General features: G+C 53.5%; 1 protein-coding gene across 1 annotated transcript in view; it reads left to right on the top strand.

Annotated features, from left to right (window-relative positions):
- The window catches only part of STXBP5L (syntaxin binding protein 5L), a 452,679-nt gene that overhangs the window by 315,283 nt on the left and 119,480 nt on the right, over positions 1-17,916 (top strand). The window contains 1 exon segment of the mRNA XM_056554342.1: positions 12,633-12,811. Coding sequence (XP_056410317.1) covers positions 12,633-12,811 — 179 coding nt within the window.

The raw sequence follows: 17,916 nt of genomic DNA, 5'->3' as shown, positions 1-17,916 counted from the left end.
GGGTGGGTGTTATTGGGGGGTCAGATGTGACAGGGTTTTGGGTTGTTATTGGGGGTCAGATGTGACGGAGTGGTGTTATTGGGGTTCAGATATGATGAGGGGGTGTTATTGGGGGTCAGATGTGACGGGGGATGTGGTGTTATTGGGGGTCAGATGTGACGGGGTGGTGTTATTGGGGTTCAGATATGATGAGGGGGTGTTATTGGGGGTCAGATGTGACGGGGGATGTGGTGTTATTGGGGGTCAGATGTGACAGGGGTGTTATTGGGGGTCAGATGTGACGGGGGTGTTATTGGGGGTCAGATGTGACGGGGGTGGTGTTATTGGGGGTCAGATGTGACGGGGGTGTTATTAGGGGTCAGATGTGACGGGGGTTGTGTTATTGGGGGTCAGATGTGACGGAGGTGTTATTGGGGGTCAGATGTGACGGGGGTGGTGTTATTGGGGGTCAGATGTGACGGGGGTGTTATTAGGGGTCAGATGTGACGGGGGTTGTGTTATTGGGGGTCAGATGTGACGGAGGTCTTATTGGGGGTCAGATGTGACAGGGGTGTTATTTGGGGTGAGATGTGACGGGGTGTTATTGGGGGTCAGATGTGACTCGGTGTTATTGGGGGTCAGATGTGACGGGGTTGGTGTTATTGGGGGTCAGATGTGATGGGGGTGTTATCGGAGGTCAGATATGACGGGGGTGGTGTTATTGGGGGTCAGATGTGACAGGGGTGTTATTGGGGTCAGATGTGACGGGCTGTGGTGTTATTGGGGTCGGATGTGATGGAGGGATGTGGTGTTATTGGGGGTCAGATGTGACGGGGGTGTTATTGGGGGTCAGATGTGACGAGGGCGGTGGTGTTATTGGGGTCAGATGTGACGAGGGCGGTGGTGTTATTGGGGATCAGATGTGACGGGGTGTGGTGTTATTGGGGGTCGGATGTGATGGGGTGTGTGGTGTTATTGGGGGTCAGATGTGACGGGGGTGTTATTGGGGGTCAGATGTGACGGGGGTGTGATGTTATTGGGGGTCAGATGTGACGGGGGTGTTATTGGGGGTCGGATGTGACGGGGTGTTATTGGGGGTCGGATGTGACAGGGGATGTGGTGTTATTGGGGGTCAGATGTGACCATGGCGGTAGTGTTATTTGGGGTCAGATGTGACAGGGTGGGGAGCTTGGTATTGGGGATCAGATGTGACCGGGGGGCTTGGTATTGGGAATCAGATGTGACTGAGGGGCATGGTATTACTAGGGGTCAGACGTGATTGAGTGTTTGATTGGGTGTTATTGAGGGTCAGATGTGACGGGGGTGTTATTGGGGATCAGATGTGACGGGGTGTGGGGTGTTCTTGGGGGTCAGATGTGATGGGGGTGTTATTGGGGGTCAGATGTGACCGGGGTGTTATTGGTGGTCAGATGTGACGGGGGTGTTATTGGGGGTCAGATGTGACGGGGGTGTTCTTGGGGGTCAGATGTGACGGGGGTGTTCTTGGGGGTCAGATGTGACGGGGGTGTTCTTGGAGGTCAGATGTGACGGGGGTGTTCTTGGAGGTCAGATGTGACGGGGGGTGTGGTGTTATTGGGGGTTAGATGTGACAGGGGTGTGGTTTTACTGGGGGATCAGATGTGACAGGGGTGTGGGGTGTTATTGGGGGTCAGATGTGACAAGGGTGGTGTTATTGGGGTTCAGATATGATGAGGGGGTGTTATTGGGGGTCAAATGTGATGGGGGATGTGGTGTTATTGGGGGTCAGATGTGACGGGGTGGTGTTATTGGGGGTCAGATGTGACGGGGGGTGGTGTTATTGGGGTTCAGATATGATGAGGGGGTGTTATTGGGGGTCAGATCTGATGGGGGATGTGGTGTTATTGGGGGTCAGATGTGACGGGGGTGTTATTGGGGGTCAGATGTGACGGGGGTGTTATTGGGGGTCAGATGTGACGGGGGTGTTATTGGGGGTCAGATGTGACAGGGGTGTGATGTTATTGGGGGTCAGATGTGACGGGGGTGTGATGTTATTGGGGGTCAGATGTGACGGGGGTGGTGTTATTGGGGGTCAGATGTGACGGGGGTGGTGTTATTGGGGGTCAGATGTGACGGGGGTGTTATTGGGGGTCGGATGTGACAGGGGATGTGGTGTTATTGGGGGTCAGATGTGACGCGGTGTTATTGGGGGTCAGATGTGACGGGGGTGTTATTGGGGGTCAGATGTGACGGGGTGTGTGATGTTATTGGGGGTCAAATGTGACAAGGGGGGGTGTTATTGGGGGTCAGATGTGACGGGGTTGTGGGGTGTTATTGGGGTTCAGATGTGACGGGTGGTGTTATTGGGGTTCAGATATGATGATGGGGTATTATTGGGGGTCAGATGTGACGGGGGATGTGGTGTTATTGGGGGTCAGATGTGACGGGGTGGTGTTATTGGGGTTCAGATATGATGAGGGGGTGTTATTGGGGGTCAGATGTGACGGGGGATGTGGTGTTATTGGGGGTCAGATGTGACAGGGGTGTTATTGCGAATCAGATGTGACGGGGGTGTTATTGGGGGTCAGATGTGACGGGGGTGGTGTTATTGGGGGTCAGATGTGACGGGGTGTTATTAGGGGTCAGATGTGACGGGGGTTGTGTTATTGGGGATCAGATGTGACGAGGAGGGCGGTGGTGTTATTGCAATCAGATGTGACGAGGGCGGTGGTGTTATTGGGGGTCGGATGTGATGGGGTGTGTGGTGTTATTGGGGGTCAGATGTGACGGGGGTGTTATTGGGGATCAGATGGGACGAGGGCGGTGGTGTTATTGCAATCAGATGTGACGAGGGCGGTGGTGTTATTGGGATCAGATGTGATGGGGCTGTGGTGTTATTGGGGGTCAGATGTGACGGGGGTGTGGTGTTATTGGGGGTCAGATGTGACGGGGGTGTGGTGTTATTGGGGATCAGATGTGACGAGGGCGGTGGTGTTATTGGGGATCAGATGTGACGAGGGCGGTGGTGTTATTGGGATCAGATGTGACGAGGGCGGTGGTGTTATTGGGGTCAGATGTGACGAGGGCGGTGGTGTTATTGGGATCTGATGTGACGAGGGTGGTGGTGTTATTGGGGATCAGATGTGACGGGGTGTGGTGTTATTGGGGGTCGGATGTGATGGGGTGTGTGGTGTTATTGGGGGTCAGATGTGACGGGGGTGTTATTGGGGGTCAGATGTGACGGGGTGTGGTGTTATTGGGGGTCGGATGTGATGGGGTGTGTGGTGTTATTGGGGGTCAGATGTGACGGGGGTGTTATTGGGGGTCAGATGTGACGGGGGTGTGATGTTATTGGGGGTCAGATGTGACGGGGGTGTTATTGGGGGTCGGATGTGACGGGGATGTTATTGGGGGTCGGATGTGACAGGGGATGTGGTGTTATTGGGGGTCAGATGTGACCAGGGCGGTAGTGTTATTTGGGGTCAGATGTGACGGGGTGGAGAGCTTGGTATTGGGGATCAGATGTGACCGGGGGGCTTGGTATTCGGAATCAGATGTGACTGGGGGGCATGGTATTACTAGGGGTCAGACGTGATTGAGTGTTTGATTGGGTGTTATTGAGGGTCAGATGTGACGGGGGTGTTATTGGGGATCAGATGTGACGGGGTGTGGGGTGTTCTTGGGGGTCAGATGTGATGGGGGTGTTATTGGGGGTCAGATGTGACCGGGGTGTTATTGGTGGTCAGATGTGACGGGGGTGTTATTGGGGGTCAGATGTGACGGGGTTGTTCTTGGGGGTCAGATGTGACGGGGGGTGTGGTGTTATTGGGGGTTAGATGTGACAGGGGTGTGGTTTTACCGGGGGATCAGATGCAACAGGGGTGTGGGGTGTTATTGGGGGTCAGATGTGACAAGGGTGGTGTTATTGGGGTTCAGATATGATGAGGGGGTGTTATTGGGGGTCAGATGTGACGGGGTGGTGTTATTGGGGGTCAGATGTGACGGAAGTGGTGTTATTGGGGTTCAGATATGATGAGGGGGTGTTATTGGGGGTCAGATGTGACGGGGGATGTAGTGTTATTGGGGGTCAGATGTGACGGGGGTGTTATTGGGGGTCAGATGTGACGGGGGTGTTATTGGGGGTCAGATGTGACGGGGGTGTTATTGGGGGTCAGATGTGACGGGGGTGGTGTTATTGGGGGTCAGATGTGATGAGGGGTGTGGTGTTAATGGGGGTCAGATGTGACGAGGGCGGTGGTGTTATTGGGGGTCAGATGTGACGGGGGTGGTGTTATTGGGGGTCAGATGTGACGGGGGTGGTGTTATTGGGGGTCAGATGTGACGGGGTGTTATTTGGGGTCAGATGTGACGGGGGTGTTATTGGGGGTCAGATGTGACAGGGGTGTGATGTTATTGGGGGTCAGATGTGACAAGGGGGGGTGTTATTGGGGGGTCAGATGTGACAGGGTTTTGGGTTGTTATTGGGGGTCAGATGTGACGGGGTGGTGTTATTGGGGTTCAGATATGATGAGGGGGTGTTATTGGGGGTCAGATGTGACGGGGAATGTGGTGTTATTGGGGGTCAGATGTGACGGGGTGGTGTTATTGGGGTTCAGATATGATGAGGGGGTGTTATTGGGGGTCAGATGTGACGGGGGATGTGGTGTTATTGGGGGTCAGATGTGACAGGGGTGTTATTGGGGGTCAGATGTGACGGGGGTGTTATTGGGGGTCAGATGTGACGGGGGTGGTGTTATTGGGGGTCAGATGTGACGGGGGTGTTATTAGGGGTCAGATGTGACGGGGGTTGTGTTATTGGGGGTCAGATGTGACGGAGGTGTTATTGGGGGTCAGATGTGACAGGGGTGTTATTGGGGGTGAGATGTGACGGGGTGTTATTGGGGGTCAGATGTGACTGGGTGTTATTGGGGGTCAGATGTGACGGGGTTGGTGTTATTGGGGGTCAGATGTGATGGGCGTGTTATCGGAGGTCAGATATGACGGGGGTGGTGTTATTGGGGGTCAGATGTGACAGGGGTGTTATTGGGGTCAGATGTGACGGGCTGTGTTTTATTGGGGTCGGATGTGATGGAGGGATGTGGTGTTATTGGGGGTCAGATGTGACGGGGGTGTTATTGGGGGTCGGATGTGACGGGGGTGTTATTGGGGGTCGGATGTGACAGGGGATGTGGTGTTATTGGGGGTCAGATGTGACCATGGCGGTAGTGTTATTTGGGGTCAGATGTGACGGGGTGGGGAGCTTGGTATTGGGGATCAGATGTGACCGGGGGGCTTGGTATTGGGAATCAGATGTGACTGGGGGGCATGGTATTACTAGGGGTCAGACGTGATTGAGTGTTTGATTGGGTGTTATTGAGGGTCAGATGTGACGGGGGTGTTATTGGGGATCAGATGTGACGGGGTGTGGGGTGTTCTTGGGGGTCAGATGTGATGGGGGTGTTATTGGGGGTCAGATGTGACCGGGGTGTTATTGGTGTCAGATGTGACGGGGGTGTTATTGGGGGTCAGATGTGACGGGGGTGTTCTTGGGGGTCAGATGTGACGGGGGTGTTCTTGGAGGTCAGATGTGACGGGGGGTGTGGTGTTATTGGGGGTTAGATGTGACAGGGGTGTGGTTTTACTGGGGGATCAGATGTGACAGGGGTGTGGGGTGTTATTGGGGGTCAGATGTGACAAGGGTGGTGTTATTGGGGTTCAGATATGATGAGGGGGTGTTATTGGGGGTCAAATGTGATGGGGGATGTGGTGTTATTGGGGGTCAGATGTGACGGGGTGGTGTTATTGGGGGTCAGATGTGACGGGGGTGGTGTTATTGGGGTTCAGATATGATGAGGGGGTGTTATTGGGGGTCAGATGTGACGGGGGTGTGATGTTATTGGGGGTCAGATGTGACGGGGGTGTGATGTTATTCGGGGTCAGATGTGACGGGGGTGTGATGTTATTGGGGGTCAGATGTGACGGGGTGTGGTGTTATTGGGGGTCAGATGTGACGGGGGTGGTGTTATTGGGGGTCAGATGTGACGGGGGTGTTATTTGGGGTCAGATGTGATGGGGGTGTGGTGTTATTGGGGGTCAGATGTGACGGGGTGGTGTTATTGGGGGTCAGATGTGACGGGGGTGTTATTGGGGGTCGGATGTGACAGGGGATGTGGTGTTATTGGGGGTCAGATGTGACGCGGTGTTATTGGGGGTCAGATGTGACGGGGGTGTTATTGGGGGTCAGATGTGACGGGGTGTGTGATGTTATTGGGGGTCAAATGTGACAAGGGGGGGTGTTATTGGGGGTCAGATGTGACGGGGGTGTGGGGTGTTATTGAGGTTCAGATGTGACGGGTGGTGTTATTGGGGTTCAGATATGATGATGGGGTATTATTGGGGGTCAGATGTGACGGGGGATGTGGTGTTATTGGGGGTCAGATGTGACGGGGTGGTGTTATTGGGGTTCAGATATGATGAGGGGGTGTTATTGGGGGTCAGATGTGACGGGGGATGTGGTGTTATTGGGGGTCAGATGTGACAGGGGTGTTATTGGGGGTCAGATGTGACGGGGTTGTTATTGGGGGTCAGATGTGACGGGGGTGGTGTTATTGGGGGTCAGATGTGACGGGGTGTTATTAGGGGTCAGATGTGACGGGGGTTGTGTTATTGGGGGTCAGATGTGACGGGGGTGTTATTGGGGGTCAGATGTGACGGGGTGTTATTGGGGGTCAGATGTGACGGGGTGTTATTGGGGGTCAGATGTGACGGGGTTGGTGTTATTGGGGGTCAGATGTGATGGGGGTGTTATTGGGGGTCAGATGTGACGGGGGGTGTTATTGGGGGTTAGATGTGACGAGGGTGGTGTTATCGCAGGTCAGATATGACGGGGGTGGTGTCATTGGGGGTCAGATGTGACAGGGGTGTTATTGGGGTCAGATGTGACGGGGGTGTGGTGTTATTGGGGTCGGATGTGATGGAGGGATGTGGTGTTATTGGGGGTCAGATGTGACCGGGGGTGTTATTGGGGGTCAGATGTGACGGGGGGTGTTATTGTGGGTCAGATGTGACGGGGTGTGTTACTGGGGGTCAGATGTGACGGGGGGTGGTGTTATTGGGGGTCAGATGTGACGGGGGTGTTATTGGGGGTCAGATGTGACGGGGTGTGTTACTGGGGGTCAGATGTGACGGGGTGTGGTGTTTTTGGGGGTCAGATGTGATCTGGGTGTTCTTGGGGGTCAGATGTGACGGGGGGTGTTATTGGGGGTCAGATGTGACGGGGTGTGATGTTATTGGGGGTCAGATGTGACAGGGGTGTGGGGTGTTATTGGGGGTTAGATGTGACGGGGGTGGTGTTATTGGGGATCAGATATGACGGGGGGGTGTTATTGAGGGTCATATGTGACGGGGGTGCTATTGGGGGTCAGATGTGACGGGGGTGTTATTGGGGGTCTATGTGACTGGGGTGTTATTGGGGGTCAGATGTGACGGGAGTGTTATTGGGGGTCAGATGTGACAGGGGTGTGGTGTTATTGGGAGTCAGATGTGATGGGGGTGTGGTGTTATTGGGGATCAGATGTGACGGGGGGGGGGTGGTTTTATTGGGGGTCAGATCTGACAGGGGTGTTATTGGGGGTTAGATGTGACAGGGGTGTGGTGTTATTGGGGGTCAGATGTGACGGAGGTGTGGTGTTATTGGGGGTCAGATGTCACGGGGGTGTGGTGTTATTGGGGGTCCGATCCGACGGGGGTGTTATTGGGGGTTAGATGTGACGGGGAGGTTATTGGGGTAGGATGTGATGGGGGGGTGTGGTGTTATTGGGGGTCAGATGTGACGAGGTGGTGTTATTGGGGGTCGGATGTGACGGGGGGTGTGGTGTTATTGGGGGTCAGATGTGACGAGGGCGGTGGTGTTATTGGGGGTCGGATGTAATGGGCTGTGTGGTGTTATTGGGGGTCAGATGTGACGGGGGTTTTTTGGGGATCAGATGTGACGGGGGGTGGTGTTATTGGGGGTCAGATGTGACGGGGGTGTTACTGGTGGTCAGATGTGACGGGGGTGTGGTGTTATTGGGGGTCAGATGTGATGGGTGGTTTTATTGGGGGTCAGATGTGACAGGGGGTGTTATTGGGGATCAGATGTGATGGGGTTGTTATTGGGGGTCAGATGTGACAAGGGCGGTGGTGTTATTGGGGGTCAGATGTGATGGGGTGTGTGGTGTTATTGGGGGTCAGATGTGACAGGTTTTTTTCGGGGGGTCAGATGTGACAAGGGGGGGTGCTATTGGGGGTCAGATGTGACGGGGGTGGTGTTATTGGGGGTCAGATGTGATGGGCGTAGTTATTGGGGGTCAGATGTGACGGGGCTGGTGTTATTGGGGGTCAGATGTGACAGGGGTGTTATTGGGGGTCAGATGTGACGGGGGTGGTGTTATTGGGGGTCAGATGTGATGGGCGTAGTTATTGGGGGTCAGATGTGACGGGGCTGGTGTTATTGGGGGTCAGATGTGACGCGGTGTTATTGGGGGTCAGATGTGATGGGCGGTGTTATTGGGGGTCAGATGTGACAGGGGTGTTATTGGGGGTCAGATGTGACGGGGGGTGTTATTGGGGGTCAGATGTGACGGGGGTTGTGTTATTGGGGGTCAGATGTGACGGAGGTGTTATTGGGGGTCAGATGTGACGGGGTTGGTGTTATTGGGGGTCAGATGTGATGAGGGCGGTGGTGTTATTGGCGGTCAGATGTGACGGGGGTGTTATTGGGGGTCAGATGTGATGGGGTGGTGTTATTGGGGGTCAGATGTGACAGGGTGGTGTTATTGGGGGTCAGATGTGACGGGGGTGTTATTGGGGTTCAGATGTGACGGGGTGGTGTTATTGGGGGTCAGATGTGACAGGGGTGTTATTGGGGGTCAGATGTGGCAGTTTTTTTGGGGTGTCAGATGTGACGAGGGGGGTGTTATTGGGGGTCAGATGTGACGGGGGTGGTGTTATTGGGGGTCAGATGTGACGGGGGTGTTATTGGGGGTCAGATGTGAAGGGGTGGTGTTATTGGGGGTCGGATGTGACGGGGGGGGTGGTGTTATTGGGGGTCAGATGTGACGAGGGCGGTGGTGTTATTGGGGGTCGGATGTAATGGGCTGTGTGGTGTTATTGGGGGTCAGATGTGACGGGGTTTTTTGGGGATAAGATGTGACGGGGGGGGTGTTATTGGGGGTCAGATGTGACGGGGGTGTTACTGGTGGTCAGATGTGACGGGGGCGTGTGGTGTTATTGGGGGTCAGATGTGATGGGTGGTGTTATTGGGGGTCAGATGTAACAGGGGGTGTTATTGGGGATCAGATGTGATGGGGGTGTTAATGGGGGTCAGATGTGACAAGGGCGGTGGTGTTATTGGGGGTCAGATGTGATGGGGTGTGTGGTGTTATTGGGGGTCAGATGTGACAGGTTTTTTGGGGGGGGGTCAGATGTGACGAGGGGGGGTGCTATTGGGGGTCAGATGTGACGGGGGTGGTGTTATTGGGGGTCAGATGTGATGGGCGGTGTTATTGGGGGTCAGATGTGACGGGGGTGGTGTTATTGGGGGTCAGATGTGACGGGGGTGTTATTGGGGGTCAGATGTGACGGGGGTTGTGTTATTGGGGGTCAGATGTGACGGAGGTGTTATTGGGGGTCAGATGTGATGAGGGCGGTGGTGTTATTGGCGGTCAGATGTGACGGGGGTGTTATTGGGGGTCAGATGTGACGGGGTGGTGTTATTGGGGGTCAGATGTGACAGGGTGGTGTTATTGGGGGTCAGATGTGACGGGGGTGTTATTGGGGGTCAGATGTGGCAGTTTTTTTGGGGTGTCAGATGTCACGAGGGGGGTGTTATTGGGGGTCAGATGTGACGGGGGTGGTGTTATTGGGGGTCAGATGTGACGGGAGTGGTGTTATTGGGGGTCAGATGTGACGGGGGTGTTATTGGGGGTCAGATGTGACGGGGTGGTGTTATTGGGGGTCAAATGTGACGGGCTGGTGTTATTGGGGGTCAGATGTGACGGGGGTGTGGTGTTATTGGGGGTCAAATGTGACTGGGGTGTGGTGTTATTGGGGGTCAGATGGGACAGGTGGTGGTGTTATTGGGGGTCAGATGTGACGGGGGTGTGATATTATTGGGGGTCAGATGTGACGGGGGGTGTTATTGGGGGTCAGATGTGACGGGGGTGGTGTTATTGGGGGTCAGATGTGACGGGGTGTTATTGGGGGTCAGATGTGACGGGGTGGTGTTATTGGGGGTCAGATGTGACGGGGGTGGTGTTATTGGGGGTCAGATGTGACGGGGGTGTTATTGGGGTCAGATGTGATGGGGGTGGTGTTATTGGGGGTCAGATGTGACGGGGGTGGTGTTATTGGGGGTCAGATGTGACGGGGGTGTTATTGGGGGTCAGATGTGACGGGGTGGTGTTATTGGGGGTCAAATGTGACGGGGTAGTGTTATTGGGGGTCAGATGTGACGGGGGTGTGGTGTTATTGGGGGTCAAATGTGACTGGGGTGTGGTGTTATTGGGGGTCAGATGGGACAGGTGGTGGTGTTATTGGGGGTCAGATGTGACGGGGGTTGTTATTGGGGGTCAGATGTGACGGGGGTTGTTATTGGGGGTCAGATGTGACGGGTGGTGTTATTGGGGGTCAGATGTGACGGGGGGTGTTATTGGGGGTCAGATATGACGGGGGGTGTTATTGGGGGTCAAATGTAACGGAGGGTGTTATTGGTGGTCAGATGTGACGGGGGGTGTTATTGGGGGTCAGATGTGACGCGGGGTGTTATTGGGGGTCAGATGTGACGGGGGTGGTGTTATTGGGGGTCAGATGTGACGGGGGTGGTGTTATTGGGGGTCAGATGTGACGGGGGTCGTGTTATTGGGGGTCAAATGTGACGGGGTGGTGTTATTGGGGGTCAGATGTGACGGGAGGGGTGTTATTGGGGGTCAGATGTGATGGGAGGGGTGTTACTGGGGGTCAGATGTGACGGGGGGTGGTGTTATTGGGGGTCAGATGTGATGGGGTGTGTGGTGTTATTGGGGGTCAGATGTGACAGGGTTTTTTAGGGGGGTCAGATGTGACGAGGGGGGTGTTATTGAGGGTCAGATGTGACGGGGGGGTGTTATTGGGGGTCAGATGTGATGGGGGGGTGTTATTGGGGGTCAGATGTGACGGGGGTGTTATTGGGGGTCAGATGTGACGGGGGTGTTATTGGGGGTCAGATGTGATGGGGGTGTTATTGGGGGTTAGATGTGACGGGGGTGGTGTTATTGGGGGTCAGATGTGATGGGGGTGTTATTGGGGGGTCAGTTGTGACGGGGGTGTTATTGGGAGTCAGATGTGACAGTTTTTTTTGGGGGGGTCAGATGTGACGAGGGGGGGGTGTTATTGGGGATCAGATGTGACGGGGGGGGGGTTATTGGGGGTCAGATGTGACGGGGGTGGTGTTATTGGGGGTCAGATGTGAAGGGGGTGTTATTGGGGGTCAGATGTGACGGGTTTGGTGTTATTGGGGGTCAGATGTGACGGGGTGGTGTTATTGGGGGTCAGATGTGATGGGGGGTGTGGTGTTATTGGGGGTCAGATGTGACGGGTGGTGTGGTGTTATTGGGGGTCAGATGTGACGGGGGTGTTATTGGTGGCCAGATGTGACGGGGTTGGTGTTATTGGGGGTCAGATGTGACGGGGGTTGTGGTGTTATTGGGGGTCAGATGTGACGGGGGTGTTATTGGGGGTCAGATGTTACCGGGGGTGTTATTAGGGGTCAGATGTAACGGAGGGTGTTATTGGGGGTCAGATGTGACGGGGGTGTTATTGGGGGTCAGATGTGACCGGGGGGTGTTATTAGGGGTCAGATGTAACGGAGGATGTTATTGGGGGTCAGATGTGACGGGGTTGTTATTGGGGGTCAGATGTGACAGGGGGTGTTATTGGGGGTCAGATGTGACAGGGGGTGTTATTGGGGGTCAGATGTGACAGGGGGTGTTATTGGGGATCAGATGTTACGGGTGGTGTTATTGGGGGTCAGATGTGACTGGGGGTGGTGTAATTGGGGGTCAGATGTGACGGGGGTGTTATTGGGGGTCAGATGTGACGGGAGTGTTATTTGGGGTCAGATGTGAGGGGGGTGTTTTGGGGGGTCAGGTGTGACGGGGGGTGGTGTTATTGGGGGTCAGATGTGACGGGGGTGGTGTTATTAGGCATCAGATGTGACGGGGGTGTTATTGGGGGTCAGATGTGAAGGGGGTGTTTTGGGGGGTCAAATGTGACGGGGGTGTTATTGGGGGTCAGATGTGATAGGGGGTGTTATTGGGGGCCAGATGTGACGGGGGGTGTTATTGGGGGTCGCACCTCTCACTTTTAACCAAATGTTGTGAAGATTGTGATGGTATAATATGTTGTATGATATCCTGTCTGATCATATTAACCCATAAACGACCCCCCTTTCTGATCACACTGACCCCCCCCCCCCCGCTCCTTGTCTGATCAGATTGATCCCCCCTTGCCCCTTGTCTGATCACCCTGATCCATAGCAGCCCCATCAATGATACGTGTGCCCGGTCACCACCTCCATGTCCTGAAAATCCTCACAACGTTCCGTTCTGGTTCCCACGTTTCGCTCTCATGTGATTCATTTTTTTGTTTCCTGTAAGTCCCTAGAAGTTCGGCTGCAGAATGAGGTTGAGGACATCATGACCCCCGACCCTGACAGCGTCTCCCTATTTCCTGAACCAACAAGTCAGCCCCTTTCTTCGAGGAGCAGAAACCTGGCCGGTAGTGCCAATACGGTTACCGTGGAGGGGCCCCTGAAGGACGGCGTACCTTATCTGAGGTGAGAGCCCTTCTAGTCCTGTGAGATCACCGCCATAATTCAGGCCGGTCAGGTAAGTGTCCACTGTGGTGTCCTACTGCAGTCGCTCCCTTCTGTGTTGTGTTCCTCAATCTCTGTGATGGCGGCCAAAGACATCAGACAAATGTTACTCAAATAACCTGTCAGAGGTGTAGAAGGTGTTCAGCCAATGTGCAGGATGATGGTAGGGGGCAAAGAGGGTCTGGAGGAAGACAGAGGGGTCTGGAGGAGGACAGAGGAGTCTGGAGGAGGACAGAGGAGTCTGGAGGAGGACAGAGGGGTCTGGAGGAGGACAGAGGAGTCTGGAGGAGGAGGACAGAGGGGTCTGGAGGAGGACAAAGGAGTCTGGAGGAGGAGGACAGAGGGGTCTGGAGGAGGAGGACAGAGGGGTCTGGAGGAGGAGGACAGAGGGGTCTGGAGGAGGAGGACAGAGGGGTCTGGAGGAGGACAGAGGAGTCTGGAGGAGGTGGACAGAGGAGTCTGGAGGAGGGGACAGAGGAGTCTGGAGGAGGAGAACAGAGGGGTCTGGAGGAGGAGGACAGAGGAGTCTGGAGGAGGACAGAGGAGTCTGGAGGAGAAGGACAGAGGAGTCTGGAGGAGGAGGACAGAGCCTCTGGAGGAGGAGGACAGAGGGGTCTTGAGGAGGAGGACAGAGGGGTCTGGAGGAGGAGGACAGAGGGGTCTGGAGGAGGAGGACAGAGGGGTCTGGAGGAGAAGGACAGAGGGGTTTGGAGGAGGACATAGGGGTCTGAAGGAGGAGGACAGAGGGATATAAAGGAGAAGATAGAGGAGTCTGGATGAAGAGGACAGAAGAGTCTGGGGCAGATGAGTCTGGGGCAGGGGGCAGATGAATCTAGAAGAGGGGACACAGAGTCTGCAGGAGGAAGTCTGGAGGGGGGGGACAGAGGGGTCTGGAGGAGGACAGAGGGGTCTGAAGGAGGAGGACAGAGGGGTCTGGAGGAGGAGGACAGAGGGGTCTGGAGGAGGGGGACAGAGGGGTCTGGACGAGGAGGACAGAGGGGTCTGGAGGAGGAGGACAGAGGGGTCATGAGGAGGACGAAAGAGGAGTCTGGAGGAATACAGAGAGGTCTGAAGGAGGACAAGGGTCTGGAGGAGGAGGGAAGAGGAGTCTGGAGGAGGACAGAGGAGTCTGGAGGAGAAGGACAGAGGGGGTTGGAGGAGGACATAGGGGTGTGAAGGAGTAGGACAGAGGGATATAAAGGAGAAGATAGAGGAGTCTTGATGAAGAGGACAGAAGAGTCTGGGGGCAGATGTGTCTGGGGCAGGGGGCAGATGAGTCTAGAAGAGGGGACACAGAGTCTGGAGGAGGAAGACTGAGGGGTCTGGAGGAGGGGACAGAGAAGTCTGGAGGAGGGGACAGAGGAGTCTGGAGGAGGGTACAGAGGAGTCTGTGGGAGGGGACAGAGGAGTCAGGAGGAGGAGGACAGAGGAGTCTGGGTGAGGGGACAAAGGAGTCGGGGGGGGACAGAGGAGTCTGGGGGGAGGGGACAGAGGAGTCTGTCGAAGAGACAGAATTCTGGAAGAGGAGACAGAGAGGTCTGGAGGAGGACAGAGTAGTCTGGGGGAGGGGTCTGGAGGGGGGGGACAGAGGAGTTTGGGGGAGGGGACAGAAGAGTCTGGAGAAGGGGACAGAGGAATCTGGAGGAGGAAGACTGAGGGGTCTGGAGAAGGAGATCAGAGTAGTCTGGGGGAGGGGACAGAGAAGTCTGGGGGAGGGGATAGAGTAGTCTGGAGGAGGGGACAGTAGTCTGGGGGAGGGGACAGAGGAGTCTTGAGGGGGAGACAGAGGAGTCTTGGGGAGGGGACAGAGGAGTCTTGAGGGGGAGACAGAGGAGTCTGGGGGCAGGGGACAGAGGAGTCTGGAGGAGGAGGACAGAGGAATCTGGGGAGGGGACAGAGGAGTCTGGAGGGGGGACAGAGGAGTCTGGGGGAGGGGACAGAGGAGTCTGGGGGAGGGGACAGAGGAGTCTGGAGGACTGGACAGAGGAGTCTGGAGGAGGAGGACAGAGGAGTCTGGAGGAGGAGGACGGAGGAAGATGGCAGATGAGTCTGGAGGAGGATGACAGAGGAGTCTGGGGGAGGGGACAGAGGAGTCTGGAGGAGGAGGACAGAGGAGTCTGGAGGAGGAGGACAGAGGAGTCTGGAGGAGGAGGACGGAGGAAGATGGCAGAGGAGTCTGGAGGAGGATGATAGAGGAGTCTGGGGAGGGGACAGAGGAGTCTGGAGGGGGGACAGAGGAGTCTGGGGGAGGGGACAGAGGAGTCTGGGGGAGGGGACAGAGGAGTCTGGAGGACTGGACAGAGGAGTCTGGAGGAGGAGGACAGAGGAGTCTGGAGGAGGAGGACGGAGGAAGATGGCAGAGGAGTCTGGAGGAGGATGATAGAGGAGTCTGGGGGAGGGGACAGAGGAGTCTGGGGGAGGGGACAGAGGAGTCTGGGGGAGGGGACAGAGGAGTCTGGAGGAGGGGACAGAGGAGTCTGGAGGACGGGACAGAGGAGTCTGGAGGAGGACAGAGGAGTCTGGAGGACGGGACAGAAAGATTACACAGTGACATTTAGGGTAGGGCACTCAGCTCAGCCAGTAGGGGACTAAGGGACTTGTCTTTATTAAAATCAATGAATGAATCTGCTTGTAACCAATATTGTCTGGTTTTGCCAATAACAACCAATCACAGCTCAGCTTTCATTCTGAAGAAATAGAACAAAAAAGACAACCGGGAGGCAGCGCCTCGTGTATTACCCTTGGCAGGTGAGGGAACCAAAAAGTATGCCGAATGTACACCCAGGACTTAAGTCAGGGTGGCCGCTCACCTTAAAGTAGAAGAATTGCGCATATCACCCCTTGATTGGGGTACCAGATAGAGTTGGATGAGCTGCCGAGCCTGATGGTCACAGGAGCGTGTCAACGCCCTGTAGAAACTGGAATACTTGTGAGAAAAAAGACCAATGGATCCAGGCGCTGCTCTATCCAGGTATACACAGGATGCAGGTAAGTGTTCTTAATCAAGCAATTTTATTGAACACAAAACAACAAAAGGATCATGACGCGTTTTGGGGTAAATTCCCCTTCCTCAGATGATCAAGGTGCTGCTACAACAAGCACCCTTTATATAATGGCAAGGTGGAGGAGGTACAGGTCAGGAAGGGGTGGGCTGATAGTGATTGTCCAAAACGAGGCTCAGTTGGGGGAGCTCTGACGAGGTAAACAACATAGCCATGTGGCTGAAAATAAACATAACCAATGGCATCGGTCTATTGTAAGGCGCTCCACTCGCAGCACGCGCCGACATAGCAGTGACAGGAGTATCCACGGACGCGTTGCCAAGCAGACGTCTCTGAACAGAAAACAACCAATCACAGTCCACGGGGCGCGGCTTGCAGCAGAGCGCCCAACATAGTGAGTAAACAACATAGGGAACAACACCATCTATGGAAGAAAAAGGTAAAGTAAATACAAAAATAAATAAATGAAATGAAGGAAGAGATACAAGTAATCCACAATGTCCCATGTTAAAGGGGGGGAATTAAAAAAAAAACAAAAAAAAACTGATGGTGGCTCAGCAGATGCCGATTTTTTGCCAATGCAAATTTAGGGTTCACCTTGCATAGTGCTGACCCCCCATCAGTCTGATTTCAGTTGCATGAAACTTCAGGGTATAGAAAATATTGCACTCGATAATTCCCAGAGATTCAGCTTATTGAGAAGGAGAGAGAATTTCTGGATCTTTAAACTCCGAACTCTTGTACCGTCTGGTTTGAATGAGTTGGTGGAGACTGCCTTGTGATATTGCAACATCTTAATAGCTTTATTTTTCTATTAATTCTTTTTTTTAAATCTTTTAGACATGGGTATATGATTGTGGAGACATTCTGGATGGGGACGCCTTTTGTCTAAGTATTTATCATCACATTTTGTTAGTAGCTGTCACAGCGTTGACTCCTTATTTATACTATTTTATTATTAAGATCCAGGATTAATTTTATTAGTATTTTAATATACATTTATTTTGTGTATTTATATATATCAATGAATTTTTTATGTAATCATGTACTGTTTATAGGGATCATCGCATTTTTTATTAATTATTTTTTATCAATTTATTCTGGCGTGTTAAATAATTTATTATGTGTGTTCAGAAGGTACATTTTAGTTTGTGGTTGTTGCTGTTAGTAACGCCCAATATGGACATCCTAAGGCGTTTTATGTTTATTATTTTTTTATTTAATTTATTATTTTTTATTTATATATATATATTTTTATTTTATTTATATTTTTTTAAATTCCCACCCTTTAACATGGGATATTGTGGATTACTTGTATCTCTTGCCTTCATTTCATTTATTTATTTTTGTATTTACTTTACCTTTTTCTTCCATAGATGGTGTTGTTCCCTATGTTGTTTACTCACTATGTTGGGCGCTCTGCTGCAAGCCGCGCCCCGTGGACTGTGATTGGTTGTTTTCTGTTCAGAGACGTCTGCTTGGCAACGCGTCCGTGGATACTCCTGTCACTGCTATGTCGGCGCGTGCTGCGAGTGGAGCGCCTTACAATAGACCGATGCCATTGTTTATGTTTATTTTCAGCCACATGGCTATGTTGTTTACCTCGTCAGAGCTCCCCCAACTGAGCCTCGTTTTGGACAATCACTATCAGCACACCCCTTCCTGACCTGTACCTCCTCCACCTTGCCATTATATAAAGGGTGCTTGTTGTAGCAGCACCTAGATCATCTGAGGAAGGGGAATTTACCCCGAAACGCGTCATGATCCTTTTGTTGTTTTGTGTTCAATAAAATTGCTTGATTAAGAACACTTACCTGCATCCTGTGTATACCTGGATAGAGCAGCGCCTGGATCCATTGGTCTTTTTTCTCACAAGTATTCCAGCTTTCATTCTGTCAGAGCTCATTATGATATGAAAGCTGAGCTGTGATTGGTTGCAAGGGGAATAAGGGGAAAACCAGACAGGTTTTGGTATCAGGCAAATCGATAAATTAAAGCCAATGTGTATTCTGGTGTCATGTGTATTTATATATTTATATAGAGTGTGTAGAGTTGTGTGTATGT

This window comes from Hyla sarda, unplaced genomic scaffold, assembly GCF_029499605.1.
Source record: "Hyla sarda isolate aHylSar1 unplaced genomic scaffold, aHylSar1.hap1 scaffold_68, whole genome shotgun sequence".
In the NCBI taxonomy this organism is placed as follows: Eukaryota; Metazoa; Chordata; class Amphibia; order Anura; family Hylidae; genus Hyla; species Hyla sarda.
The sequence above is the reverse complement of the archived record's forward strand: the minus strand, read 5'-3'. Positions and strand labels throughout refer to the sequence as shown.